We start from the raw sequence: 21328 nt of genomic DNA, 5'->3' as shown, positions 1-21328 counted from the left end.
GCACACATGGCCTTACGGAGGATGTGAGAGATCAGTGCAAATGTCTGCAGCCCTCATCCAAAACTCTCAGTAAATGAAACATCAACAAACGGGAGACCAGCAGCTTTCCCTGTACTTAACAAAAACATCTGATGTGCATTATTCGTGATAGAGTAACAGACTGGGGATGAACAGCTTGACTTTTAATAGAATGAGTTTCCTCTACACTGGTTGGGACCATTAACAAAAAGCTCTCAGGGAGGCATTCAGTTAAGATTTGAAAAAGGTGACCAGAAACTTTTTCGACAGAAGGAATAACAACATCAAGACGGCTAAAACATGTATCTGTACTTCCCTCTAGTGGACATATAGGCAACTACTGAGAAGGCAACAATTAATGCAGGCAAAATGAAAGATACTGCAGCATGATATTAAAAGAAAAAAAAAACGCAAGAATACACTTTTGTCCCATGTTGCATATTTTCCACAACTGCACAGCAGTTTTTTAGTGGTTTAACACAGACCATAATGACTCAAGCCGCTTGCTGGAAGCAGCGGCTGTAGCTGTTCTACTGTTTGGCAGTTACAGATGAATAGAGCATTGTTTATAATGTCAGCAGAAACACTTTAATGAAATGCAGATTCCTCTTATTCTTTAGTATGCGCATTTTAAGTGGAAAACATTTTTGCTTAAAGTAAATACAAGCCTCCATGGTCAGCACAAAAGCACAAGAACAAATATTTTCCAACACAAAAGTACATGTTAAGATGCTGCTATTATATTGTTAGCATTACTTTTGGTCACCAATTTATTTATTAGAGTATATTTCTGTGAAATTGAACACTTATAAAAATTATACACTTAAACTTCAATGTCACATGGGAACGGCACTGACGGAACAAATGTATTCAAGACATTGCATGTAAATATCGAGCATTAGAACTATTCTGCTTAATAAATACAAACACTTGCCAAGACATTAGACATTAGGAAAACAGATATTTTAACGTTCAGTTTATGTTGAAACAGCATGAGAAAAGTAGTTTCATTCAACTGTATGATCATTTTTAAAAGATGCAGGGTTTTGTTTTCACATACCTTAATGACAAGTTTACGTGGAGCCATTGATATGATCACAGCAGTCAGTCAGTGACTTTAACCTGAAATAAATACATGAACCTAGGATTACATATTATAGTATTTTACAAAGGGTTCAAATGGTTTATTAAAAACAACATGGCATGTCACCTAAGATGATAAATCTAACTCTACCCATCTGTATGTGTATGGAATCATAATAAGAGGTTTACAATATGATACAAAGTATGTATTTTATTTCATAGGTTTCTCCAACTGTTCAGGATATCACAGTATACTCAAGTTAAATCGCTTTAGCTGCAGAATTATTCAAGTGTAACGTTAACCAGCTGCTGTAGTACCTTATGCTCAGTTTATTTGACAGCTGAGCTCACGAGACGAACTGCTTACGGCTGCAACGAGAAACTGACAGTAGTAAACATATTATAAACAACAGTATCATAAACTAATGTCATAACGCTGTGTACATACGTAGAAAGCTGTCAATTTCCTACCGCCAACAGATTTGAACAGTTTGAACCGAAAACCTCGGCTGCCGGAGATGACGTCACATTCACTCTGTATGCAGTCTGTAGTCCAACAACGGCAAAGCTAGAGTGAGTCAGAGCTTTCAGAATTTGGCAAAATAAACAAACAAACTCGGTAATCCACAGTAGAATCCATCACTGTTATAAAGTTGAATTGGCGTAGTTTTACGCCTTCAAAACAACAATTATTAAAGAACAGCGAGAGAATGCGACTCCTTGTCAAATAGGACCCAGAATGGGAGCAACGCTGTGACTGCTACCATGGAAACAACGGTGTCTGTGCAAAGCCTGTAAAAATGTCAAAATACCAAATTGTTGAACTGTGAATGTTAATTGTTATGACCGTATTGTATATTGTTTTATGATAAAATAACACCCCTAAAATTGTTTTTAACACACAACGATATAGACTATCCCTAGAATCTGTATCATTGTCTTCAGGCAATGCAATGAGTGTCTATTTGAGTCGTTGCAAGCATGCAAGTGTTAACAGGGAAACAGGGAAGGTAATGTTATCCATCAAATATCGTTATTCAGACCTGTCCAAATGTGATCCTGTTTTGCCAGCTTTTTCAAGAATTTGCCCACTCAGTGATGTCTCGCCTCGTCAAGAAGTCCCCGTCTCTATGTACGGATTTACCGCTCGAAAACGCCGATATTTGCAACAAACTTAATTTGCTCAAACAGCTTCTAAGATCGTGTTTTGGCCCGACAGCTAGACTAAAGCATGTTCATAACAACATCGGAGGGCAGGTTGTAACCACCTCATCCTCCTCTGTTCTCCTTCCGGCCATTTCCTCCTCGCAACCATTCATCAACCTGATAAAAACCTCCATTCTCAATCACGTCTCTCGCTTCAGTGACTGTGGACTGTTTGCAGGCATCTTCTGTTTGGCTGTTATCGATCAGGCAAAGCAGTCAGGTCTCAGAGCAAACGTGGCTATCAGAGTGAACAAGCACTTGCTGGCTCTGTGCATAAGCTACTTACAACGAGAAGACTGTGGCTGCAAAGTGAAGCTGGACTTCTGCAGCAGCCAGAACTTGATCACACTGGCTCGCAGTATCATCTCCAGCAAACCAGCATGTGTGCTAACCGATCCAGAGACACTTCACATCAGCAAGCTGGCTGTGCAAGCTTTTTTGCTGACTATTCCCTGTAACAGCCCAGGTACAGTCAGCCTGGGTAAAACAGTGACTGTCCCTGTTGAAGGCCATTCTGTGTTAAACTCTGCAGTGTTTCCAGGTTTACTCATGGACATGCCCGACGGACTCAGTAACTTAGACAATGTTTCAAACCCACTGCGTATGGTGCTGTTCAGCGTCTCTCTTGCTGGGGATCTTTGTGAATTAGGAGACGGGAGGATTGAGGTGCACCCAGGTGTAGACACAGACTCGCAGATCCTGGATCAACTTCTGGAGGCTGGCAAACAGGTGGTTAAAGATGAGGTGAAGTTCTTTGTATGCCAGAGGGTCATCCACCCAGTTTTACAGCAATACCTGAGGAGTCACGGTGTCGTAGTGGTGGAGAGAGTCGGGATCACCCTCATGGAGCCACTCATTCAGCTAACAGGTAGGCATTAATGTAAGCGCAAATCCATTTGCAGAGGCAAAATTGCAAATTCATGCAAGAACTTTAGTCAAAGAAACAATGGAATAAGCACACACACATAGAATCTTGTTTTATGTGTACCATAACAAATAGGTGCTCAACCTGTGGCCACCTTCCACACCACAATCCCATCCAAGGCCTACGGGAAGGTGAAGGATCTAAGCATCAGGCAGGTGGGATCCAAGACAATGTTGCACTTGCAGCCTGTTGGGGAATCAGCGATCTGCACAATGGTTCTCTGCCACAGGAACGAGACGATGCTGAACGAGCTTAAGGTGAGATAAAGTGGCTGTCAGAGCTGTCGACTAGGACATATGTACAAAGGTGAAAGTGTTTCGGTCACCCCATGCACTGAAAAGGACAAACCCTCATTACATTAGATGAACCTCACAACCTTCCGCTCGGATTTACAGTCTCCACTACACTACTATTCAGTAAGTCAGTGATAATATACAGCCCCATAAGGCTTGCTTGCTTTTCACTAACAGGGAAAAGAGAGCACAAAAGCATCCATTAACTGGGATCACATATATTTTAACCCTGTTCTGAAGTAGTTGAACCATCCACTTATCTGAGGTCAGTGTAAAAAAAATTAACTGATGTGTTAATTCCCTCATGTGCTTAAGGTGGTGTGCCAGAAGACAGAACACATCTTGCGGCTTACTCTAAGAGAACCATTTGCCTTACTCGGAGGTGGTTGTACCGAGACCCACTTAGCTGCATATGTCAGACACAAGGTGAGTACTTAGTCTTAAAAAAAAAGTTCAGTTTTATTGATTTTATGTCCTTAAAGAGCATGAGTGTGCCACACTTTCCTCTTAGAGCAAAACCGAAGAAGCATCAGTGTTAGGATGCTCGCAGGTCGAGTATCTTTGTGGCGTGGACGCGTTCTGCCGCTCTCTGGAGTCCGTTGCCGGCGCGCTGGAGCACGACGGTGGGGATTCATTAATCGACCTGACCCGCGCTCACCACTGGACTCTGCCCGCGGACGCCATGAAGGAACACATGGAGGGGAGTCTGGGCTTCTGTGGCTGCGGACTGGTGGGAAGTAGCCCAAGTGAGCGGTGGACGTATCTGAACACTAATTACACAGACTTCTCTCCCAAATCCATTTTTGGAGATACACCAGCGCAGGCCCGCGTGCTGGACTCCTTCACAGCCAAACTTGGCGCGTTGCAAGTTGCTGTTGAAACTGCTAATCTTGCACTTGATGTGAAATATATCATTCAAGATGTGAACTAGCAACCTCCTGGTTCGTGATCAGAATGAGGATGGAAAGCTGTTTATTTTATGTATCTCACTCACGACTGCCTAAGCTTCTGTCTTATGAATGTGGATGTATGACTTTGTCTATAATATTATCAAGAATACTGACTAAACTCATCGAACTGTCACCCTCTCATGAATTCATAAGCCATGCATTATCGACAGGAAAGTCATGTGGAGTTAAATTAGAGTCATTTCTGTTTAAAAACACAGGCGTTCATCTTCTGCTGTTCGCTCTGCCCTGACAAAGACAACAGGTTGGTGCTTTTTCTCTCAAAATATAAAAGGCCTGTTGAAAACTGTGACAGCCTTTGATTTTCTCTGTGTGAAACCCGTAGCAGAAGAGAGGAGCTGTCACTCAGAAATGTCATGCACAGTCTCCGGATTCCTCAGATCTCCATTTATATCTTAGACACCTGCGATGCCAATATGCCCTTCGTCCAATAACACGCAGGCTAAACATAGCAACCGAGTGTTGGAAGGGGCCAGGTGGCTACAGCAGAGCTAAAAGCTCTCCGTGATCTCTCCTAAGTAGCTGGCACCAGAAACGTATTCAGACAGAACTCCTGCAGAAGATTAAGACGGGCCGGCGCATGTTGAACGTTGTGTGCACTGATGGCCGTTCTAATGTAGAACAGCAGTAAAGATGAAAGATACGCAAGTAAATAATTTGATGCTGCATATAAAAAGATCCAGTTGTGCGTTCTTATTCAAACAGTGTTTAAAGAAAAGAATAAATACTGTGCTTTTCAGTCCGATAATGACACTCTGCATTCATTTTAAAACCGGGCACAGTGCGGCGGACCGTGTCCCTGAAGGAAACCAGAACAAAACAAACTTGCTGCCATCGTCACGCTCAGCGGGGAAGACCTTCATCTGTAGAGTGATGAATAGTTTTGTGTGGAAGTAGTAGATACAGTAGCTGGAAAGAGGAGCTTTGACTTTTTCTCTCAGAGTATTTGGTTTGTTTGTCGGCTGGTTCAGTCCTGTCATAAATCAATATGGAGGTTGTAATCTGTGCTCAATCTGCTATGGATCATTTTAATTTTGAATTCTGCTCATATTTTAAAGTTTAAATCCAAAGACACCGATTACTGTCTTGCGGTATATTATCACACTTCCCTTCTGTCTTGTATGTTTTTCGTAAACGTAAAACACACCTAGCTCAAGGAGAGACTCCCATTTGGCGTTCATATGAATTCTGTGTCTTCTCGTGATGGACCAGAATCCTCGTCCTGTCGAGATGATCACACCGCAGAAACAGCTGACCAGATCCTCGTATCTTTAAAACATGAACCTCACGCTTGCCTGGCTGTGCAGTAAATGTTTCCTCTTGTGCATCTGTGTGAAACTAAATAGACATAAACAGCCTCACCCCCAGAATAAAGGAACAGGTACAGTACGTGAGGTTGTGATTGTAATACTAACCTGGAAAAACACTTTTGTTAGATGCCCACGTTTCCCAGCGCTTCAATACAATAGCAGTGACCGTGGAGTAGTTTATTCACCATAAAGTCAGCTGAAGGGAATCAGTTCGGGCCTGTAAAAATCCCTCGAGTGTGTGAATAAATTTGCAGAGGGAAGGGCGACCTATTGACTTTAAATTAAGCTTTTCCTGTCTTTTCTTATTAATAATGAGTGGGTGGAAGAAACTTGAACAGGAAGACTAACTAAACTCACCATAACTTCACAATGAAATCCAGATGCAGACACAAACGTCGACCACAGTTTGAGGGATGATAACAGGATAAGTACGTACTACATAATAAGTAGAAGACATTGGAGCGCGCCCTTTTTGGACTCCCTGGTTTGTGGTTACAAATGTTCAACCCCGGGTTGGTTACAACTGTGAAATGAATGTGATGTTTAAATATTAGGTCTACTCTACATCATGTTTATTTTACACATATTTCAAAAAAGATTCTTCATTGTCAGACTTGAGAATGTGAGTGGTATGTCAGTGATATTTCCGTTCACTGCACGTCCTTCTGCGCGAGGACATTACTCTTGTACTCTACAAACCTCCTGACTCCATCTCTGGAAATAGAAAGCAGATGAGGAGATTGGTGACTTAATAGCAGTTGGACAGACTTGTATAACCTTGTAGATGATTTTCTTCCATCCAAATTCAATAATTGTCACTGTACTGCATGTTTTCTGGGAAATTGAGTTAACTTGAGGTTGAGGTCAGACATTTAAATGCTGCTCGAATGAAGCAGGTCAAATTGAAAAAGTAACACAATTTGGGGTCTTGTCCGAGTTGCATTTTTATTAGATGCTATTAGGTAAAAACTTTGGAAAGACATGTGGCTAAAACATGTTTCTGTTATATATATTATTCCTGTAGATTTAGGTATCGATATACACCAATCAGGCATAACATTATGACCACTGACAGGAGAAGTAACTAACATTGACCATCTTGTGACAATACAATGTTCTGCTGGGAAACTTTGGGGCCTTGCATTCGTCTGTATGTTATTTAGACATGAACCACCCACCTACTCATGGCAATGACACTCAGGAGGACACAGACTGACATGGACACACACATAAAAATGTATCAGGAACAACTTTAAAAAAAAAACATGAAAAACTACAAGGTGTTGACCTGGCCTCCAAATTCACAAGATACAAACTGAAAATTGACAGAGGCCCCTCCCCTTAACCCATAAGACCCAAAGGTAAACACCACAGGACGCCCTAATATCCATTCTCTGCTGAGACACAACTGTGTGGGACGCACAGGAGGGACCTACACAATATTAGGATGGTGGTCATGTTGTGTTTCGATAAAGACTGGCCATTGAAATCTTCACGAAGGCGGAATTAAATGTCGGGCTTTTGTGTTAACGGTTTTATCACTTCCTGAAATAAAATTTAAAAAATACGTTTACATCATCTTCCTCTACGCTACTAGCTCCCTCTGCTGGTGAGGTCAACGTTAACATCTCCTGGGTAACAGGAGGATAAACACAGTTGCTATATATTAAGGATATCTGGATGAGTGTATCCAGCGCACTCAAGTTAACCCAAACCCATACATGTTTTACATTAGTCAAACCTCGATTTAATTTTTTTAGACACTTTTTAAGCACTTCTAAAAATATAAAAATGTTATTTGTTCCATTGCGGGAAGACAAACGACATATCATGTTGCCTGTGAGAGTGTAAATACTAGAAATGAAGACACCAGAGCACACGGGCTTTTCAGTATATTTTACTTATTTTGTAACATGAATCCTCGGCCTTATCTGAAGAGCCTTTTGGGATGCTTTGTCAGTGGAACCTGAGATCAAAAAAACTCCTTTAAGGGGAGTAGTTAAGTAGTATATTTTTTTTTTAGGTCTGTGACGTGTAAGTTCCAATCCTCTAACGAAGAAAAGAAAAGTTATAATACAAAAACCATTTTCTAAGACAAACATATATCCATAAACGGAACATGAACAGTGCTGAGGTTTTAGCCTTCGTCCCTCTCTCGCTCTCTACAGGAATGAGGTGATTTTGGAGAAAAAAACAGAACACCACTCCCTGCTGGAGAAAGAAGATAACAGTTGGTGCCATTTTAGACCAACAGATGGGAGAGAGAGGAGGGTGGGGAGAGGGGAGGGGAGGGCAGGTCATATACGCCTGGTGCGTTCGGGCGATGCTGGAGACGATGTTGGGCAATAGGCAAAGGGGAAGAAACACGTGGGAAAACAAAAGAAAAATGGAAGTACACATCCTAATATAAGACTAAAAGTGAGAATACGCTTTATATGTATATGTGCAACAGTGATTAAAAAGGCACAATAGCACAGTGTGTCATGCTCTACTAGTTTCCCTTAAATTAGCTGTAGAGGTCAAAGTAGGTCTGGGGATTTATCTTTCAGCCTGTGCCCGCTTGGTTCAAGCAGATATTGTAGCTCAATGCAAAGCGTGACACTTCTTACGGTGCCAAGAGGGAGGGACCTAAGTTGGAGGACCGCATTATTTAAATGGGAATAACCGACTTCAGCAGCAAAAAGTCAGTGACATCAAATCGGGAGATGAAAGGACAGCGGATCATGTTGTCGCTACGCTGCTGCTGATAACAAGTGCAGTTTTGAAGTCAGCTTCCGTGTGTCCGGACGTTCGCTCATCTGTGAAAACATTCAGAAACGTTGCCTCCGCTCAGACTCGACGTTTCGCCACATAAATAGTCAAGTGTTTTTTCTGATTCGTCTGAGAAAAGCCATGAACCCACATCTGCCAGTTTTTATGTTAGAAAACATTATGCAGTTGTGCTCTTCGTCTGCAGTAAACTTGTGTAACTGATACTCTACAGGGCTACGTGTACACGGACACTAATGAGGTACGATCAAAATCATTCTGTTAAGAGACGGATGCTGAATAAAATGATCCAGGCTGAAAACACAAAAATAACTTCTGGTTCTGGATGTTTAACAGAAGAAAATGATGGAGTGAGACAGACCCACGTTTTCATGTCGCTAAGTCTACGTCTCATTTTACTAACTTATTGTTTTGCCACGGCTGTGAGGCTGAATAAAAGTATTAAATAATAATCAAATCAAGCTTTTAATTGGACATAAAGCTCTAACATGTTTGCTCTGAACACCTTTTTAAAGGTTTGCACCACCCCTATCGACTAGACTGAAAATCCCTTCCAGTTGGACCAGTCTGCTCAGACTGAGGTGGTCACACGAGGCTTTTATGCTCTGATTTTACTCTGATTATAACACTAGAGTCCATGTAAACGTAGCCGCTGACTCGAGAGCAAAGAAGTAAAAACTAAACATAAGGATGAAAACATCCCAATAATATTTTTCATAAGTCAATCAAAATATTAACAAAAAAAGAAAAAGTTGTAAATCCCTCCTAGAGTGCAGATACCGTGTAGTAACAGTAAGCACATCGTCTCGGGGCACCCAGGCCAAAACAGAAACACACGTATAATAATAAAACACATACAATAAATCTACCTAATTAAAAGGAATATGAATAAAATAGTATATTTTATAAACTAATAAGATAATAATGTTTTTGGTTTTGTACAGTATGGGGTTAGTGAACTCCGTTGGATGCAGCCCTTTGTTAGCAACTACAACATATGTAAAGTATTGGTATTAATTACCTATGACACTGATTTCAGAGTTTAAGTAGAACGCATCTTAGGGCAGTCAGTCAAAACACTCATTTTCATCCGGCAACATTTCAATATTCTCTGTTAGTATCTGCAGTTTTATTTTAATTGTTTTTCTGAGGCAAAATACAAGAAAAAGTGATTGAGCCCAAATATAAAGATAATGTTACTACAACTAAAATTTTTTTTTTTGTCAGAACACAAAAAAGGGACCAAGAGGACGGCATTAGTCCTCACAAAATATCCTAATAAGAATTCCCCCTCCCTATGCTTACTCCAAGCAGAAACAATTTCTACTCTTCCTATCTCCTCTAAGGATTCGCTCCTATAAAACTGCACTTCAAGCAAAAATGTTTCAACCGAAAGCTCTGAGACACACTTCAAACTGAGAGGAGGGTAGAGAAAAGGCGGAGGAGAGTTGAAGGAGAGACAGAGAAAGGAGACTATATTGGCTTCGAGTATCAAGGTCCTTCCTGCAAATAGTGGGTGTAACTCGGGGGAGGCGGGGGAGGGGAGGGGGGAGAGAGAGGAAGGGTGTCTGGGTCGGGTTATGGCGATAGATAAGTAAGGGCAGGGTGGCGGCGTTGCGGTGGCCCCTGCGAAGGTTGACCTCAATGAACGATGAGCGCCCCAGCAGCGTAACTCACGGAGCTGTCCTGCCAGTTCCTGCACTGACTTGACTGGGCGTAGTTCAGGAAAGAGAAGTTCATTTCTAAACCAGACTTTCTCAGTTCAGCCACAGCCTGCAAAACAGTAACATCCACTCAGCATCACTGTAGCACCACGTTATTCATCGTTTATTGGCCAGACGTAGCCATATCCATACATCCATATATATATATATATTTACTGACTGTCGTTCAGCTGCAATCAACAGTCAACTAAAGTGAAATATGGATATGCCCAGAGCCTCTTCTTCTGTGGTACTTACATTTAGCAGCACTCCGATAGGGTGACGCCCACAGATGGTGTTGCGGTACTTCTTCAAGTAGTTAGTGAAAGACATTGGATCCAGCTGTTCTATAATGCCCATCCCCTGAATAAGCAGAAGTGATAAAAGGTTAGCGTGTTCTTAATGTCCTAAAAACATAGTTCATTTACAGCCAGCACATTGGTAAAAAAAACAAAACATGTAGAATTAATGGTAGCTCGCTTCCATTAAGTGTCACGGTAAAGTGTGACAATGAACCTTCCTGCTTCCCCAAGAGTGGAAAAGGGCATTTTACAACAAAATGAATTACTAAAATATCTCAGTGGTTACCATTTTATCAAGATGCTCGATAGACCTGTAGATCTCTCCTTGAGATTCGTCGTAGTATGTGTAGCGAAACCGTTGGCCTTCAAAACACAAAACAGACAACGGTGCACAGCTGGGTTGAGTCTTGTCAAAGGTTCAGCATGGAGTTATCCTGTCATCACAAACAACACTTTTAAAAGCCGAGATGAAAGCGTAAAAGCTCTGCACTTACCCCAGTGGCAGAAGTCCGAAGAGATGATGAAAAGGTTGGATGGGTCTGCCAGGTACTTGCTGAGCACTTTCCCATATTCCTGCTCCTTAGACTCACTCAGGGCGCCCACGAGCACGGGGACGATGCTAAACTCGTCTTTGTGACTGAAACGCAAGATCAGTGGGTTAAAGACACCGTACACACAACACCTTCATGACTAATACCAACATGTTTTTAGTACAACTTACTATAACAGCTAAAGGACTCTGTTCCATTCATAGGATGAACTCCTTGCTTTTCAGAACCAAGAAAATGCTTTTGACACAAGCCAGCCAACAGAAGGCTTTATCAATTATGCATCTACCACACTTTCCAAGTTTCCCTACACCAGTGTGGCTCTGCTTTACAATATGTAGAGAAAGGTAATGACAAGACAAAACAGAATGACACATATCTGTACCGTCTTCTTACTTGTCGGTAACACTTAAAATTGAGCTGTACACTGTTAGTTTGGTTAAATTATGTAACTTCTGTGTGCGTTACCTCTCCATGGCTTTAGCAGTGTAAGGCAAGTGCATTTCAATACTGTGCTCATCTTCATCTGTCTGCATACTCATCCTCTCAAACAACCCAGTTTTCCAGAGGTCAGCATAAACTGTGAAAGAGAGGTTTCATTTAATTTGAGTGTGTTATCATACCCATGTCAAGTGATTAAGTTATTTTGGGAGCTGCGCACGTATTCAGAGGTGGAACTGAGATAAGTGGCTAGATGAGCAAAACCTAAACATTGAGAAATTCTGTATCCAAGGAGCCAGGGAACTGTCTGATTTCTAAGGGACAATTAAAACAGCATTGCCACGCAAAACTGCTAGTATGCATGTTGGAGTTGTGGTCAGATTAGGCTATAATGGTCAGATGGGGTCAAACACATGCTTGTTTGTTTGTTTTTTTTTTACAACATTTTGAGGTGCAATGATCCAAAACGGCATGACTAACCCTTAAAATGCCTTCATACATAATGTATCAGTCAGCACAAGTTAACAAATGAGACTGAAGGACAAACACACACACACAAATGTAGAAATTTGTACGACATGTGGGAAATACCCTTCTGGTCGATTCTCAGGTCATAGAGGGGCGTTCTATAGATGTCTGCAGGTGACAGGGCACAGCGGGAGAGGGGCACATGGTGTGAAGGTCCCAGGATGAACACCCTACGACTGAAGGGCAACAGGATATTTATCTCAATGACTCTGTTCATAAAAACTCCACCAGCTCGATGTCCTAATCCAGACACCAACATCTGTTCGTTCTGCAAGTGCAGTGAAATTAAGAAACTGTCCCACTGACGCTTTTCTTAATAAAAAAGAAACCTGAACAACTTACGTGACAGAGGGATCAACCTGCTTGTAGGCATGCGCTGCACAAGCACCACAGTAGGTGTACCCGGCATGGCTGCAAATAAGCACATGACAAATCAGGATCAGGCGGCATTTCAGCGTGTTCGTAAGATTTTTCCTTTTTTAATTATCTTCTATTTGTCAATGTGTGCTCACGGTGCTATGATAGCTCTAGCAGGTCTGATGGTGGACTGTGCTTGGGACAGCCAGCCTTCTAGCTGTGCATTCAGCTGGGATCCTGAAAAGATAGAAATAAAAAAAAAAATATATATATATATATATATATATATATATATAAATACCAGCATTATAAAGGCATAACATTATGACCACCTTCCTAATATTGTGTAGGTTTCCCTTATGCCTCCAAAACACTCATCAGAGAATGGACATGGGTCTTGTGAGGGAGGGTGTCCGGCAAGAAAATGTTAGTGGGGGGCCTTTGTGTCATTTTGAGGTTGAGGGGTGGGGCCTCTGTGGATCAGGCTTGTTCTAGTGCATCCCAAAAACACTTGATCAGTTTGGGATCTAATGAATTTGGACCATGCTTTTTGAGTTGTTCTTAAAACATTTTTGTGTGTGTGCTTGTGTCAGTGTGCATCCTGCTGGGGATGGCTACTGTCATTAAGGAGTGTCATTGCTATGAGGTGGGGGTGCCTGATCTGGTCTAGGTGGGTGATTCATGTCTAAGTAACATCCACACAAATGACAAGTCCAAATGTTTCCCAGCAGAACGTTCAATTGTCACAAGATGTTATTTACTTCTCCTGACAGTAGTTTAAATAGTTTCACTACTCAGTGTGTATATATATTTGTGGTAAATCGAGAGAATGACACAGCAGATAAATTTGTCTAATCAATATAATAAGATCCTGGCATTTCTTGATGGCAGCATGTGCGCTTAATAATAATGCTCGAGATGTGGAATCTCAATGTGACAGCGATTAATTCAGCCTCGTCACTTAAGTAACGGTATTTTGCATTTGAAATGGAAATAAACTTGAATAATCCAAACCACATTCAGTACAGATAATCACCCATCTCCAGTGATGCATAACGCAGCTCTTCCTAAACATTTATTAGCAGGACCGTGTAAGTGTAACATTAAACCTTTAACTCTACAATAAAGAATTAAATAATCCATGTTTTAATCTTGCTAACTATGGAATCTACTGCTTATGTTACGATACAATACAGTGTCCAGAGGAGTTATCTTTATGTCAGCATCAACCACACTAAGCTGACTGGATTATAATTAAACCTCCTGGCAAAACAAGTATCCGTTTTTGTTTTAAAAAAAAAAAAAAAAAAATAGAAAAGAAAAAAGGAGGACATCGACAATGATATAGATTTATATTAGCCTTTGCACCGTCCTTTGTGGTTGACATGCAATAAAAAATATCGGTGTTGTTTATTAATAGGTACATGTGCTGTCGAAAAAGGCTGTAACCCAACAATGCAGTGAAGCAGGCTTGTGAAGGATAAACAGACAGCCTTGCGGGGTTTCATGAAAACAACCGTATAGCTGCAAATGGGGGAAGGGGTGCAATATGAACCTTCAGCTTTCTGCCCTCCCCTACCCAGTCCTTTGTTTCATGGCAGGGAGTGTTTCTGCACATAACTTAGGCGAATCACTGTCACGGAGAATAACAAGACCAATGACAAGAACAGCAGCTTATGTTTAAATAGGCAGATATGTTACGGGATATGTATAGTGTAGCTGGCCAGGTAGCACGTAGGCCAGGAAGTTCTGCAATATTAGCCAAGTTAGCTCCGGTTGAGTTGATAGATCGTCAAAAAAAAAATAAAAAATAAAATAAAAATGCTGAGCAGAAAGACGCCTGTGTGTTTTGAAACACCGTCCGAAAATGAAGTGCTGAATAAGCTCAAACTATCCATGCGCCGTATGGGATAACGGGCGAGGTAGTCAATACCAGTTAAAAAAAAAAAAAAAAAAAAGCTAGTCGACTTTTTAATCAGAGGGATAACAACTACAACCCTACCTACCACTGGCTATTACCTTCGTCTGTCTGTGTTGGCAAACCACGAAGACATCGGCTATAATGCCACGACAACAGAAATGCCACACGATAATAAAGTCACCAAATAAATAAGATAGAAAGCTAAATGACAAAGTAGCATAGAGCATGCTAAGGCAGGCGGTGGTGTGTTGACAGTTACCCGAGGCAGAGTACCAGCTCCCGGCGTGACTTGCTTCTCTGCACACCACTCGGTTCGACATCTTGGTTCCCAAGCCGCCTATCTTGGTTTACTTAATTCTTGTCAGGCGAAAAAAAGTAAAAGAAAATCGCAAAAAAGCCCCGGTGTTAGCGACTGCTAGCTACCTTGCTTGAAAAGACAAAGGGCAGTTGTACTAGTTGTACTGGAGAGACAGCAGGCTAGCTTGCTAACGAGCTCAGCCTATCCTCAGCTGGCCCTTGTGTTGTTACCGGTTAATAAGTAAGCTGGGGGAGGGCAGCTAACGTCAGTTTGTCGGGCAGTTTTGGCGATGTTATCGTGTAAATTTACGAAGGCACAAATTTCAAAGTCTTTGCGATGTGCCACGAACGAATGCGGGGAGAAAAATAATAAAAACCAAGCGCTGTCACTGCCGGGATCTGAGGATTTTACTGGTTTGTCTGCTGAGCCAGGTAACGGGCGTTTCTGAAACTGTTATTAGAGTGACGTCAGAGGGTTTTGATTGGTTCCTCGGTTGGCCAGCTTGACGTGATTCGCTAAAGAAACACAAGGGGCGTGTCCTAAATTGACGTGATTGTTTGATTATGAAATTGCACTGCCCGTCAGGTGAGCGGGTACAAGACGTCTTTACACATATATTTACACATTTATTTATTATATATTTAAGGAATATAGTATATATAGTTAATGGTACAAGCAGTGTTTGTTCCTTGTATTTATATTTACACAGGATTGGAATTTTCTACTTCAGAGGCCCATAGTGCAGCAACTTAATGCAGCTTAATTTGTCGTTCATCTTTTGCCAAGACAAAAATATGCAAACTCGCTTTGCAAACCTTTATAAAATCCTGACCTCAAGCTGCTACCAGAGATTACTACCAAAGATAATTTCGTTTTAACTTGTGTGCACTGACAATAAACCATTCTTCTTCTAGTATAGTAGTACATATAGTCATGTACTGACACGTGTTTCTATCTTTTTTTCAGTGAGTCGAGTTACCAATTAATTTGTTATAACAGTCATGAGCGAGGATTTAGTGAAGAAATTAAAAACATTAATTTCACAAGTTCAATTTCTGGTTAAAATGGTCTGTTAAGTGAGTGAATATAGATAATCTTAGTATAGAGATGAAGCCTCTGAAGAAGACTGCAGATGACAGTAAGAATATCAGGTATTGAAAAATCTTACCTATCCTACTTGTTTAAAGAGAGTTTAAAGAAGACAAAATTAATGTTTTTGAGCTTAGTATACATGGTTTCATGGTTCAAATGAGATATAATCCTGTAGGTGGCGGTAACGCACTTTGGAATGCTGGCTTCAAATGAGCAGAAGAAGAAGAAAACGAAGCGGAATGGGGCGGGGCCTATCGCTCGTATACACGCGAAAGCGGAAGTTGTCTGTGGATGTTTTGGTTGTTATGATACCCTGCTGAATTAATGTGATATATATCTACAGAGGCAAACAAAAGTTTAATAGTAAGCCACGGGCTGCGGACTGAACCACATTTGAATGCGACTTAAAAGCTAATTTTCACCGTTTCCTTCCTGAAGGGGCTAACTCTGCGTTATAACGGACAACAGGGAGACAGTAACGCGAGGGTCATGTCGGCCAAATTAGAGGCAAGTAAAAGCAAAGACAGCGGGGAAGTTATTAAGAACTACCACAAGCAGGCGTTTGAGTACATATCGAAGGCGTTGAGGATCGACGAAGACGATAAAGGTTAGTTTTTTGTGTGTTTGCTAGTTATTTAATGATGAATTGTGGTATTTGACAGCTCGTAGTAAACACGCGTTCCTCTCTGTGATGATAGCTGAAAAGGGAGAGGCTGTACAGTGGTACAAGAAAGGGATTGCTGTTCTCGAAAAGGGTATTGCGGTGGAGATCACGGGACAAGGTAAAACTAACAAACCTGCATATCCTGAATCCTGAATCCTGCATATGCTATGCTGTGTTCTTGGCATACTTTAGCTTCTCCCTCATTGTTTTCGTAGCAGGCGATCAATATGACCGAGCTAAGAGACTCCAGGATAAAATGGTCACAAACCTCACCATGGCAAGAGACAGACTTGCCCTTTTAGGTAAGCAGCATGCTTTTAGATTTAAATCCTAAAGTATAAATCTTCACTTTCTTGTAATGTTAAGTGCAGAGGGATGCTGAGTATCAATTCTTTTCTTTCCTCACAGAAACAACGTTGGCATCACGAAGGCAAAGTGATTCCAAAAGCATCTCGAGTCACACTCTTCCACAACCAAAACCTGTCCCCAAGAGCAACCCTGGCGTAGCTGGAGGACGGCCATATACTGCTGTCAGACCCCCTTCAAAACCCACTGACGCTAAGGTGCTTCTTTTTTTTTCCTTTGGTTGGTTAATAGTCCGCTTGTATGCAGTTTCACGGGGCCTGAAGCGTGTAACACTTACTGGATTATTCAATTCCTTGGAAGGTGACTCCACGTTATGGAAAAGTTCAAAACGGAAAACCATTAGCTCTGAAGCAGCCCTCAAAGAGGGACATGAGAAACTTCAAGAATGTGGACAGCAAACTGGCCAGCTTGATTCTGAACGAAATTGTCGACAGGTAATTTAAACAGATGTCAACCCTTTTTATGTTGGTGACGTGCAAATAAATAAATCAGTAAATTAAAGACATTTTAAGTGATTTCCTCTGTTGTATGCAGTGGAGCATCTGTGTCCTTTGATGATATTGCTGGACAGGATATTGCCAAGCAAGCTCTCCAAGAAATCGTCATCCTTCCTGCCTTAAGACCCGAGGTGATCTCATTTAAACTTTGTTTTTGTCTCAGTTTACTGTATCTGTGCTTTTTCAGATTGAAATGTAATGCATTGTTTTGTGATTCAGCTCTTTACTGGCCTGAGAGCTCCTGCACGCGGTTTGCTTTTATTTGGCCCGCCTGGTAATGGAAAAACCATGCTGGTAAGTTAAATTTTCTTTACAAAGCAACTCAACCAAGTCGAACTAGAACTTGTACTTTGCGTGTAGCTGCTGATAGTCTTGCTGCTATTATCAGCAGAATCACTGCCTTCACTTCCTCTTGCCAGGCCAAAGCAGTTGCTGCTGAGTCTAATGCCACATTCTTCAACATCTCTGCTGCCAGTTTGACCTCAAAATATGTAAGAAACACTTTTAATTAACTTTCCCCACATTAAGCCTGCAGGCTGCGCCAAATTTTTTAAAACCTTTGCCCGTCATCACCATCGCAGGTGGGAGAAGGCGAGAAGCTCGTACGAGCGCTGTTTGCTGTTGCCAGAGAATTGCAGCCATCTGTCATCTTTATTGGTTCGTGTAACTCTTTAGTTTTGCCCTCCAAATTTTTAAGAGAAGGGATAAACCTCTGATTGTCTTCTATTTTCCCCACAGATGAAGTGGACAGTTTGCTATGTGAAAGGAGGGAGGGGGAACACGATGCCTCGCGACGGTTAAAAACCGAGTTCCTCGTTGAGTTTGACGGGGTAAGAGCAGCACCGGAAATTTGAACCGTCTTCAGAGGGTTTTAGCTGCCGTCACCTCACGGAGCACTGGTGTCAATTTCACTGGGTTTCAGGTGCAGTCGGGGGGAGATGATAAGGTTCTTGTAATGGGAGCAACTAACAGGCCTCAGGAGCTCGATGAAGCAGTATTAAGGTACATTACATGCAGGTCCATAGCTGCACATATATCGTTTTTGAACCAGGTCAACACTGTTTTTTCTTTTTTTTAATTTATCTTGCAGGCGCTTTGCAAAAAGGATTTATGTTACATTGCCAGATGAGAAGGTATTTACAATGAAAACGTGAATGTATGACTTTTGTTACATGTTAATGGTGCAGTTTTTAGCTTAATTAAGTCATATCATGTAACTCTTGTTTCCTCAGACAAGATTGACACTACTGAAAAACCTCTTGGAAAAGCATGGGAGTCCACTGAGCCAGAAAGAGCTATCCTGGCTTGCGAAGTGAGTTTTGCTTCTACACCCCTCACAGAGCCATTTTTTGGGACTTTGCCTCAATTCTTGGGTTTAATTTACTTGACAGATCGACTGCAGGGTATTCAGGAAGCGACCTGACGTCATTAGCCAAAGATGCTGCGCTCGGGCCGATCAGAGGTATGACTCCTGTCTCACACTGATCACTTACTTAAATCTTTGTGACGTCCTGGGTGATTTGAAGGTGAAATTTGTCTTACACAGAGTTGGGACCAGACCAGGTTCGGAGTATGGCTGCTTCTGAGGTGAGGCGATACACTTCTTGTGCTTATCAGTGTATTCATTACCTCCTTTAAATGGGTGTTGGCACGCCTTAAAGAACCAGACAGGAGTATCACCACAAAAACCAAGCGATGAAATTCTGTGGACAGTATTTTGGCAACCTAAAACAAAGCCCACCTAAAAAATAAATAAATAAAAATCAGTTTAATTCTACACCACGTTTAGAATATTATCAGCACTTTCTCTTCTCTTTCTAAATCCCTTATCTATGCTCTCTTCAAACTTATCAAACTCCATTGATTAAACTGTGATGTAACCTCTGATTTAAAAACCAATTTAGTGCTGAACTACAATTACACCCCCTGGGATCTGAGAGGTTGACAGTTTTGGTTGGAAAATATAAATATAACGGCTTCAGTATTCTATTGGAAAAGGTGATACTTGGTTACTTGGTCTCATTGCTGATACTCCTGTCTGCTTATTAAAATAGGAGCCGTGCTGACTACTACTTTAGGCATTTATTACACATGTCTGCTTTCTAGTAATTGACTATAACTGTACTCATCTGCACCGTACATGTTTACTGTTGTGTGTGTTCTTCACAGATGCGAAACATCAAGATAAAAGACTTTGAGGACTCCCTAAAGCGCATTAAGCACAGCGTTAGCACGTCGACTCTTGACATGTATACCAAATGGAACAAAGACTTTGGTGATACAACCGCTTTTTGAACTTGATTGTTCGTTTTCTCTTGTAAAAAAAAAAAAAAAAGGAAATATAATTAATAATGTGAATAAAAACCTGTGACACACTTTCTACAGGCAGGTAAAGCTCAGATGTGTGAATATTTTGATATCTGAAGCATTCTGGAATAATTCTGTGTGGTACGGAAAGAATTTGGTGAAACGGTGCTTCTGGAAATCTGTATTTCTACACTCCTGAAACTGTTGTTCTATTTATTCTCAAGAATGTTCTGCGCAATGACATGTGATCATTGCTTGAAGACAAAAGCAAGTTTCTGTAACTTCTGCCGTTTATTTAGATCTATAGTGACATGTGATGGTACCAATCACCAAGTGCTCTCTGTTCTTACACACACGTGCAAGAGTGATAATAATTGGGAAAAGAATTCAGCCAAAGTGTGTGTTTTTGCGTTGTTAGACTGGTTAACAGAAGATTTTTCATTTGCACGAGTAGTTATAGATACAAAGCCTTGATTGACAATTTAGATGAAAAGTATTTCATTAATGAAACCTGTACATAGCTACATAGCACTCTCCTCAGTCATCAATAAATCTATTCATGAAGTATTCATTTGCTTTTGCTTTTATTATTATTATTATTATTATTATTATTATTATTGTTATTATTTGACAAATTCCTCTTCTCAAAGTCATTTTCCCCAAAGGCATGTCGCTTTAGTTTCAACCATGTCTGAGTAACAATGATGAAAAGATTAATACATTGCAACAATAAAGAGATACATACCACCTTAAATTATCTTCCAAGTCATTTTTACTGTTGGCTGTCCATCTCTGATAGACCTGAGTTTTCTTCAGGTGAACAGACTGAGGAGCAAAGCTTCTCCACGGTTCACTCTTGTAGGTAGATGGTGCTACAGTTCTGTTTTTGCCCGTTTCAAGACTAATTTCTCCAGTTTCCTTTTGCATCTGTCAGGACCGGCAGATATTTCGCCTGCAACCACAGATGTGAGGAATGCAGCGAAACGCTATTAATGAAAATAAAGGCCGTGTTCTGCTGTGTTCGACTGTCGGGCCGAGTGATAAATCGCTCGAGTTTGTTTTTGCCCTGACAGCTACACTGTTCGTGCACATACATGCTTTGGAGAAAAGATCTCTAAATGTAGTGAAAGTCGGTGGTCAAGACCTCATAACCAGCCGCCATCTAATAACACGGCTGCAGACTCGACTCAGAGGGAGGTCTCCAGCTGTCGGGACCGTGCTTATTCAACCTGAGTGAAACCTGTCGTTTGTTACAGATCTTTATTTCAGCGCAGTGAAAATTTTATTCAAATTCCACCTCTCTCCCAAAGGCCCCGTCTATGGTGAGCCAGAGGTGCTGCTTGTGGTTTATGTGGCCCAGAGGCTGCATCACATGCTCCTACAGCTCTGTTTACTAATGCAAACATTTTCTGCAGTTAATCATGTTTTTTTTTTTTTAGTTTTATTTCCGCACGCCTTCAAGTTATTAGAATAATTTATTTATTTTTTTTAAAACGGAGCTAGACATGAAAAACTCTTGCCTCCAGAGCTGAAGCCACACCTAGGACTACTCTCTTTCCCTCAGGGGAGAGATGTTGGATGGAGTGTTTTTTTTTTTTTTTTAACATGTCATGACTGAAGAGCTTCTTTCATGACGCCAGACAGGAATGAAGAGTTTTCAGGGGTGAGGGTTTAGTCATCACCTTTCTTGCTGTTTACATTTCCCTGAGAGCATCCTGCACATTAAACAAAT

General features: G+C 41.2%; 4 protein-coding genes across 5 annotated transcripts in view; 2 read left to right on the top strand and 2 right to left on the bottom strand.

The window, feature by feature from the left end:
* Window positions 1-1663, bottom strand: part of LOC125018935 (SLX4 interacting protein) — a 29825-nt gene extending 28162 nt beyond the window's left edge. Inside the window, exons 1-2 of the mRNA XM_047603394.1 lie at window positions 1550-1663; window positions 1079-1140 (exon numbers count right to left, since the gene is read on the bottom strand). Of these exons, the coding sequence (XP_047459350.1) occupies window positions 1079-1105 (27 nt within the window). The 5' untranslated portion in view covers window positions 1106-1140; window positions 1550-1663. The remainder of the gene's footprint in view (window positions 1-1078; window positions 1141-1549) is intronic.
* Window positions 1664-2047: 384 nt separating this feature from the next.
* On the top strand, window positions 2048-4813 carry mkks (MKKS centrosomal shuttling protein). Its single transcript, XM_047603386.1, has 4 exons — window positions 2048-3175; window positions 3308-3489; window positions 3841-3951; window positions 4037-4813. The coding sequence occupies exons 1-4, from the start codon at window positions 2200-2202 to the stop codon at window positions 4454-4456; spliced, it is 1689 nt and encodes a 562-aa protein (XP_047459342.1). The 5' UTR covers window positions 2048-2199; the 3' UTR covers window positions 4457-4813.
* A 2871-nt stretch (window positions 4814-7684) lies between these two features.
* Window positions 7685-15125, bottom strand: memo1 (mediator of cell motility 1). The gene is made up of 9 exons (XM_047603399.1): window positions 14632-15125; window positions 12607-12688; window positions 12437-12505; window positions 12158-12270; window positions 11594-11705; window positions 11072-11214; window positions 10864-10940; window positions 10534-10638; window positions 7685-10345 (listed from the first exon to the last, which is right to left on the bottom strand). The coding sequence occupies exons 1-9, from the start codon at window positions 14690-14692 to the stop codon at window positions 10214-10216; spliced, it is 894 nt and encodes a 297-aa protein (XP_047459355.1). The 5' UTR covers window positions 14693-15125; the 3' UTR covers window positions 7685-10213.
* Window positions 15126-15989: 864 nt separating this feature from the next.
* spast (spastin) lies at window positions 15990-20350 on the top strand. Of its 2 annotated transcripts, none has more exons than XM_047603391.1 (16): window positions 15990-16369; window positions 16461-16544; window positions 16645-16728; window positions 16835-16989; window positions 17093-17226; window positions 17327-17420; window positions 17509-17583; window positions 17709-17780; window positions 17871-17946; window positions 18028-18119; window positions 18212-18291; window positions 18380-18422; window positions 18522-18601; window positions 18681-18751; window positions 18836-18876; window positions 19459-20350. In XM_047603391.1, exons 1-16 carry the CDS (start codon window positions 16252-16254, stop codon window positions 19582-19584), a joined length of 1425 nt encoding a protein of 474 aa, XP_047459347.1. In that variant the 5' UTR covers window positions 15990-16251; the 3' UTR covers window positions 19585-20350. The 2 variants fall into 2 exon arrangements, with proteins under 2 accessions (XP_047459347.1, XP_047459346.1); XM_047603390.1 differs by having other exon boundaries at window positions 15991-16369; window positions 16642-16728.
* Window positions 20351-21328: the final 978 nt, after the last annotated feature.

This window comes from Mugil cephalus, chromosome 13 (assembly GCF_022458985.1).
Source record: "Mugil cephalus isolate CIBA_MC_2020 chromosome 13, CIBA_Mcephalus_1.1, whole genome shotgun sequence".
NCBI lineage: Eukaryota > Metazoa > Chordata > Actinopteri > Mugiliformes > Mugilidae > Mugil > Mugil cephalus.
This window is presented reverse-complemented; position numbering and strand designations above follow the sequence as displayed.

What these genes read in the sequence shown, in the direction of transcription:
- memo1 (XM_047603399.1), bottom strand. Translation starts at nt 14,692, where the DNA reads ATGTCGAACCGAGTGGTGTGCAGAGAAGCAAGTCACGCCGGGAGCTGG. An exon ending in GAGCTGGTACTCTGCCTCGG is followed by an intron (nt 12,689 to 14,631) that starts GTAACTGTCAAC and finishes CTATCTTTTCAG; the next exon opens with GATCCCAGCTGAATGCACAG. An exon ending in GCTAGAGCTATCATAGCACC is followed by an intron (nt 12,506 to 12,606) that starts GTGAGCACACAT and finishes GCTTATTTGCAG; the next exon opens with CCATGCCGGGTACACCTACT.
- spast (XM_047603390.1), top strand. Translation starts at nt 16,252, where the DNA reads ATGTCGGCCAAATTAGAGGCAAGTAAAAGCAAAGACAGCGGGGAAGTT. An exon ending in TTCCTGCCTTAAGACCCGAG is followed by an intron (nt 17,421 to 17,508) that starts GTGATCTCATTT and finishes TTTGTGATTCAG; the next exon opens with CTCTTTACTGGCCTGAGAGC. An exon ending in CTCGATGAAGCAGTATTAAG is followed by an intron (nt 18,292 to 18,379) that starts GTACATTACATG and finishes TTTATCTTGCAG; the next exon opens with GCGCTTTGCAAAAAGGATTT.
- mkks (XM_047603386.1), top strand. Translation starts at nt 2,200, where the DNA reads ATGTCTCGCCTCGTCAAGAAGTCCCCGTCTCTATGTACGGATTTACCG. An exon ending in CGATGCTGAACGAGCTTAAG is followed by an intron (nt 3,490 to 3,840) that starts GTGAGATAAAGT and finishes CATGTGCTTAAG; the next exon opens with GTGGTGTGCCAGAAGACAGA. An exon ending in CTGCATATGTCAGACACAAG is followed by an intron (nt 3,952 to 4,036) that starts GTGAGTACTTAG and finishes CTTTCCTCTTAG; the next exon opens with AGCAAAACCGAAGAAGCATC.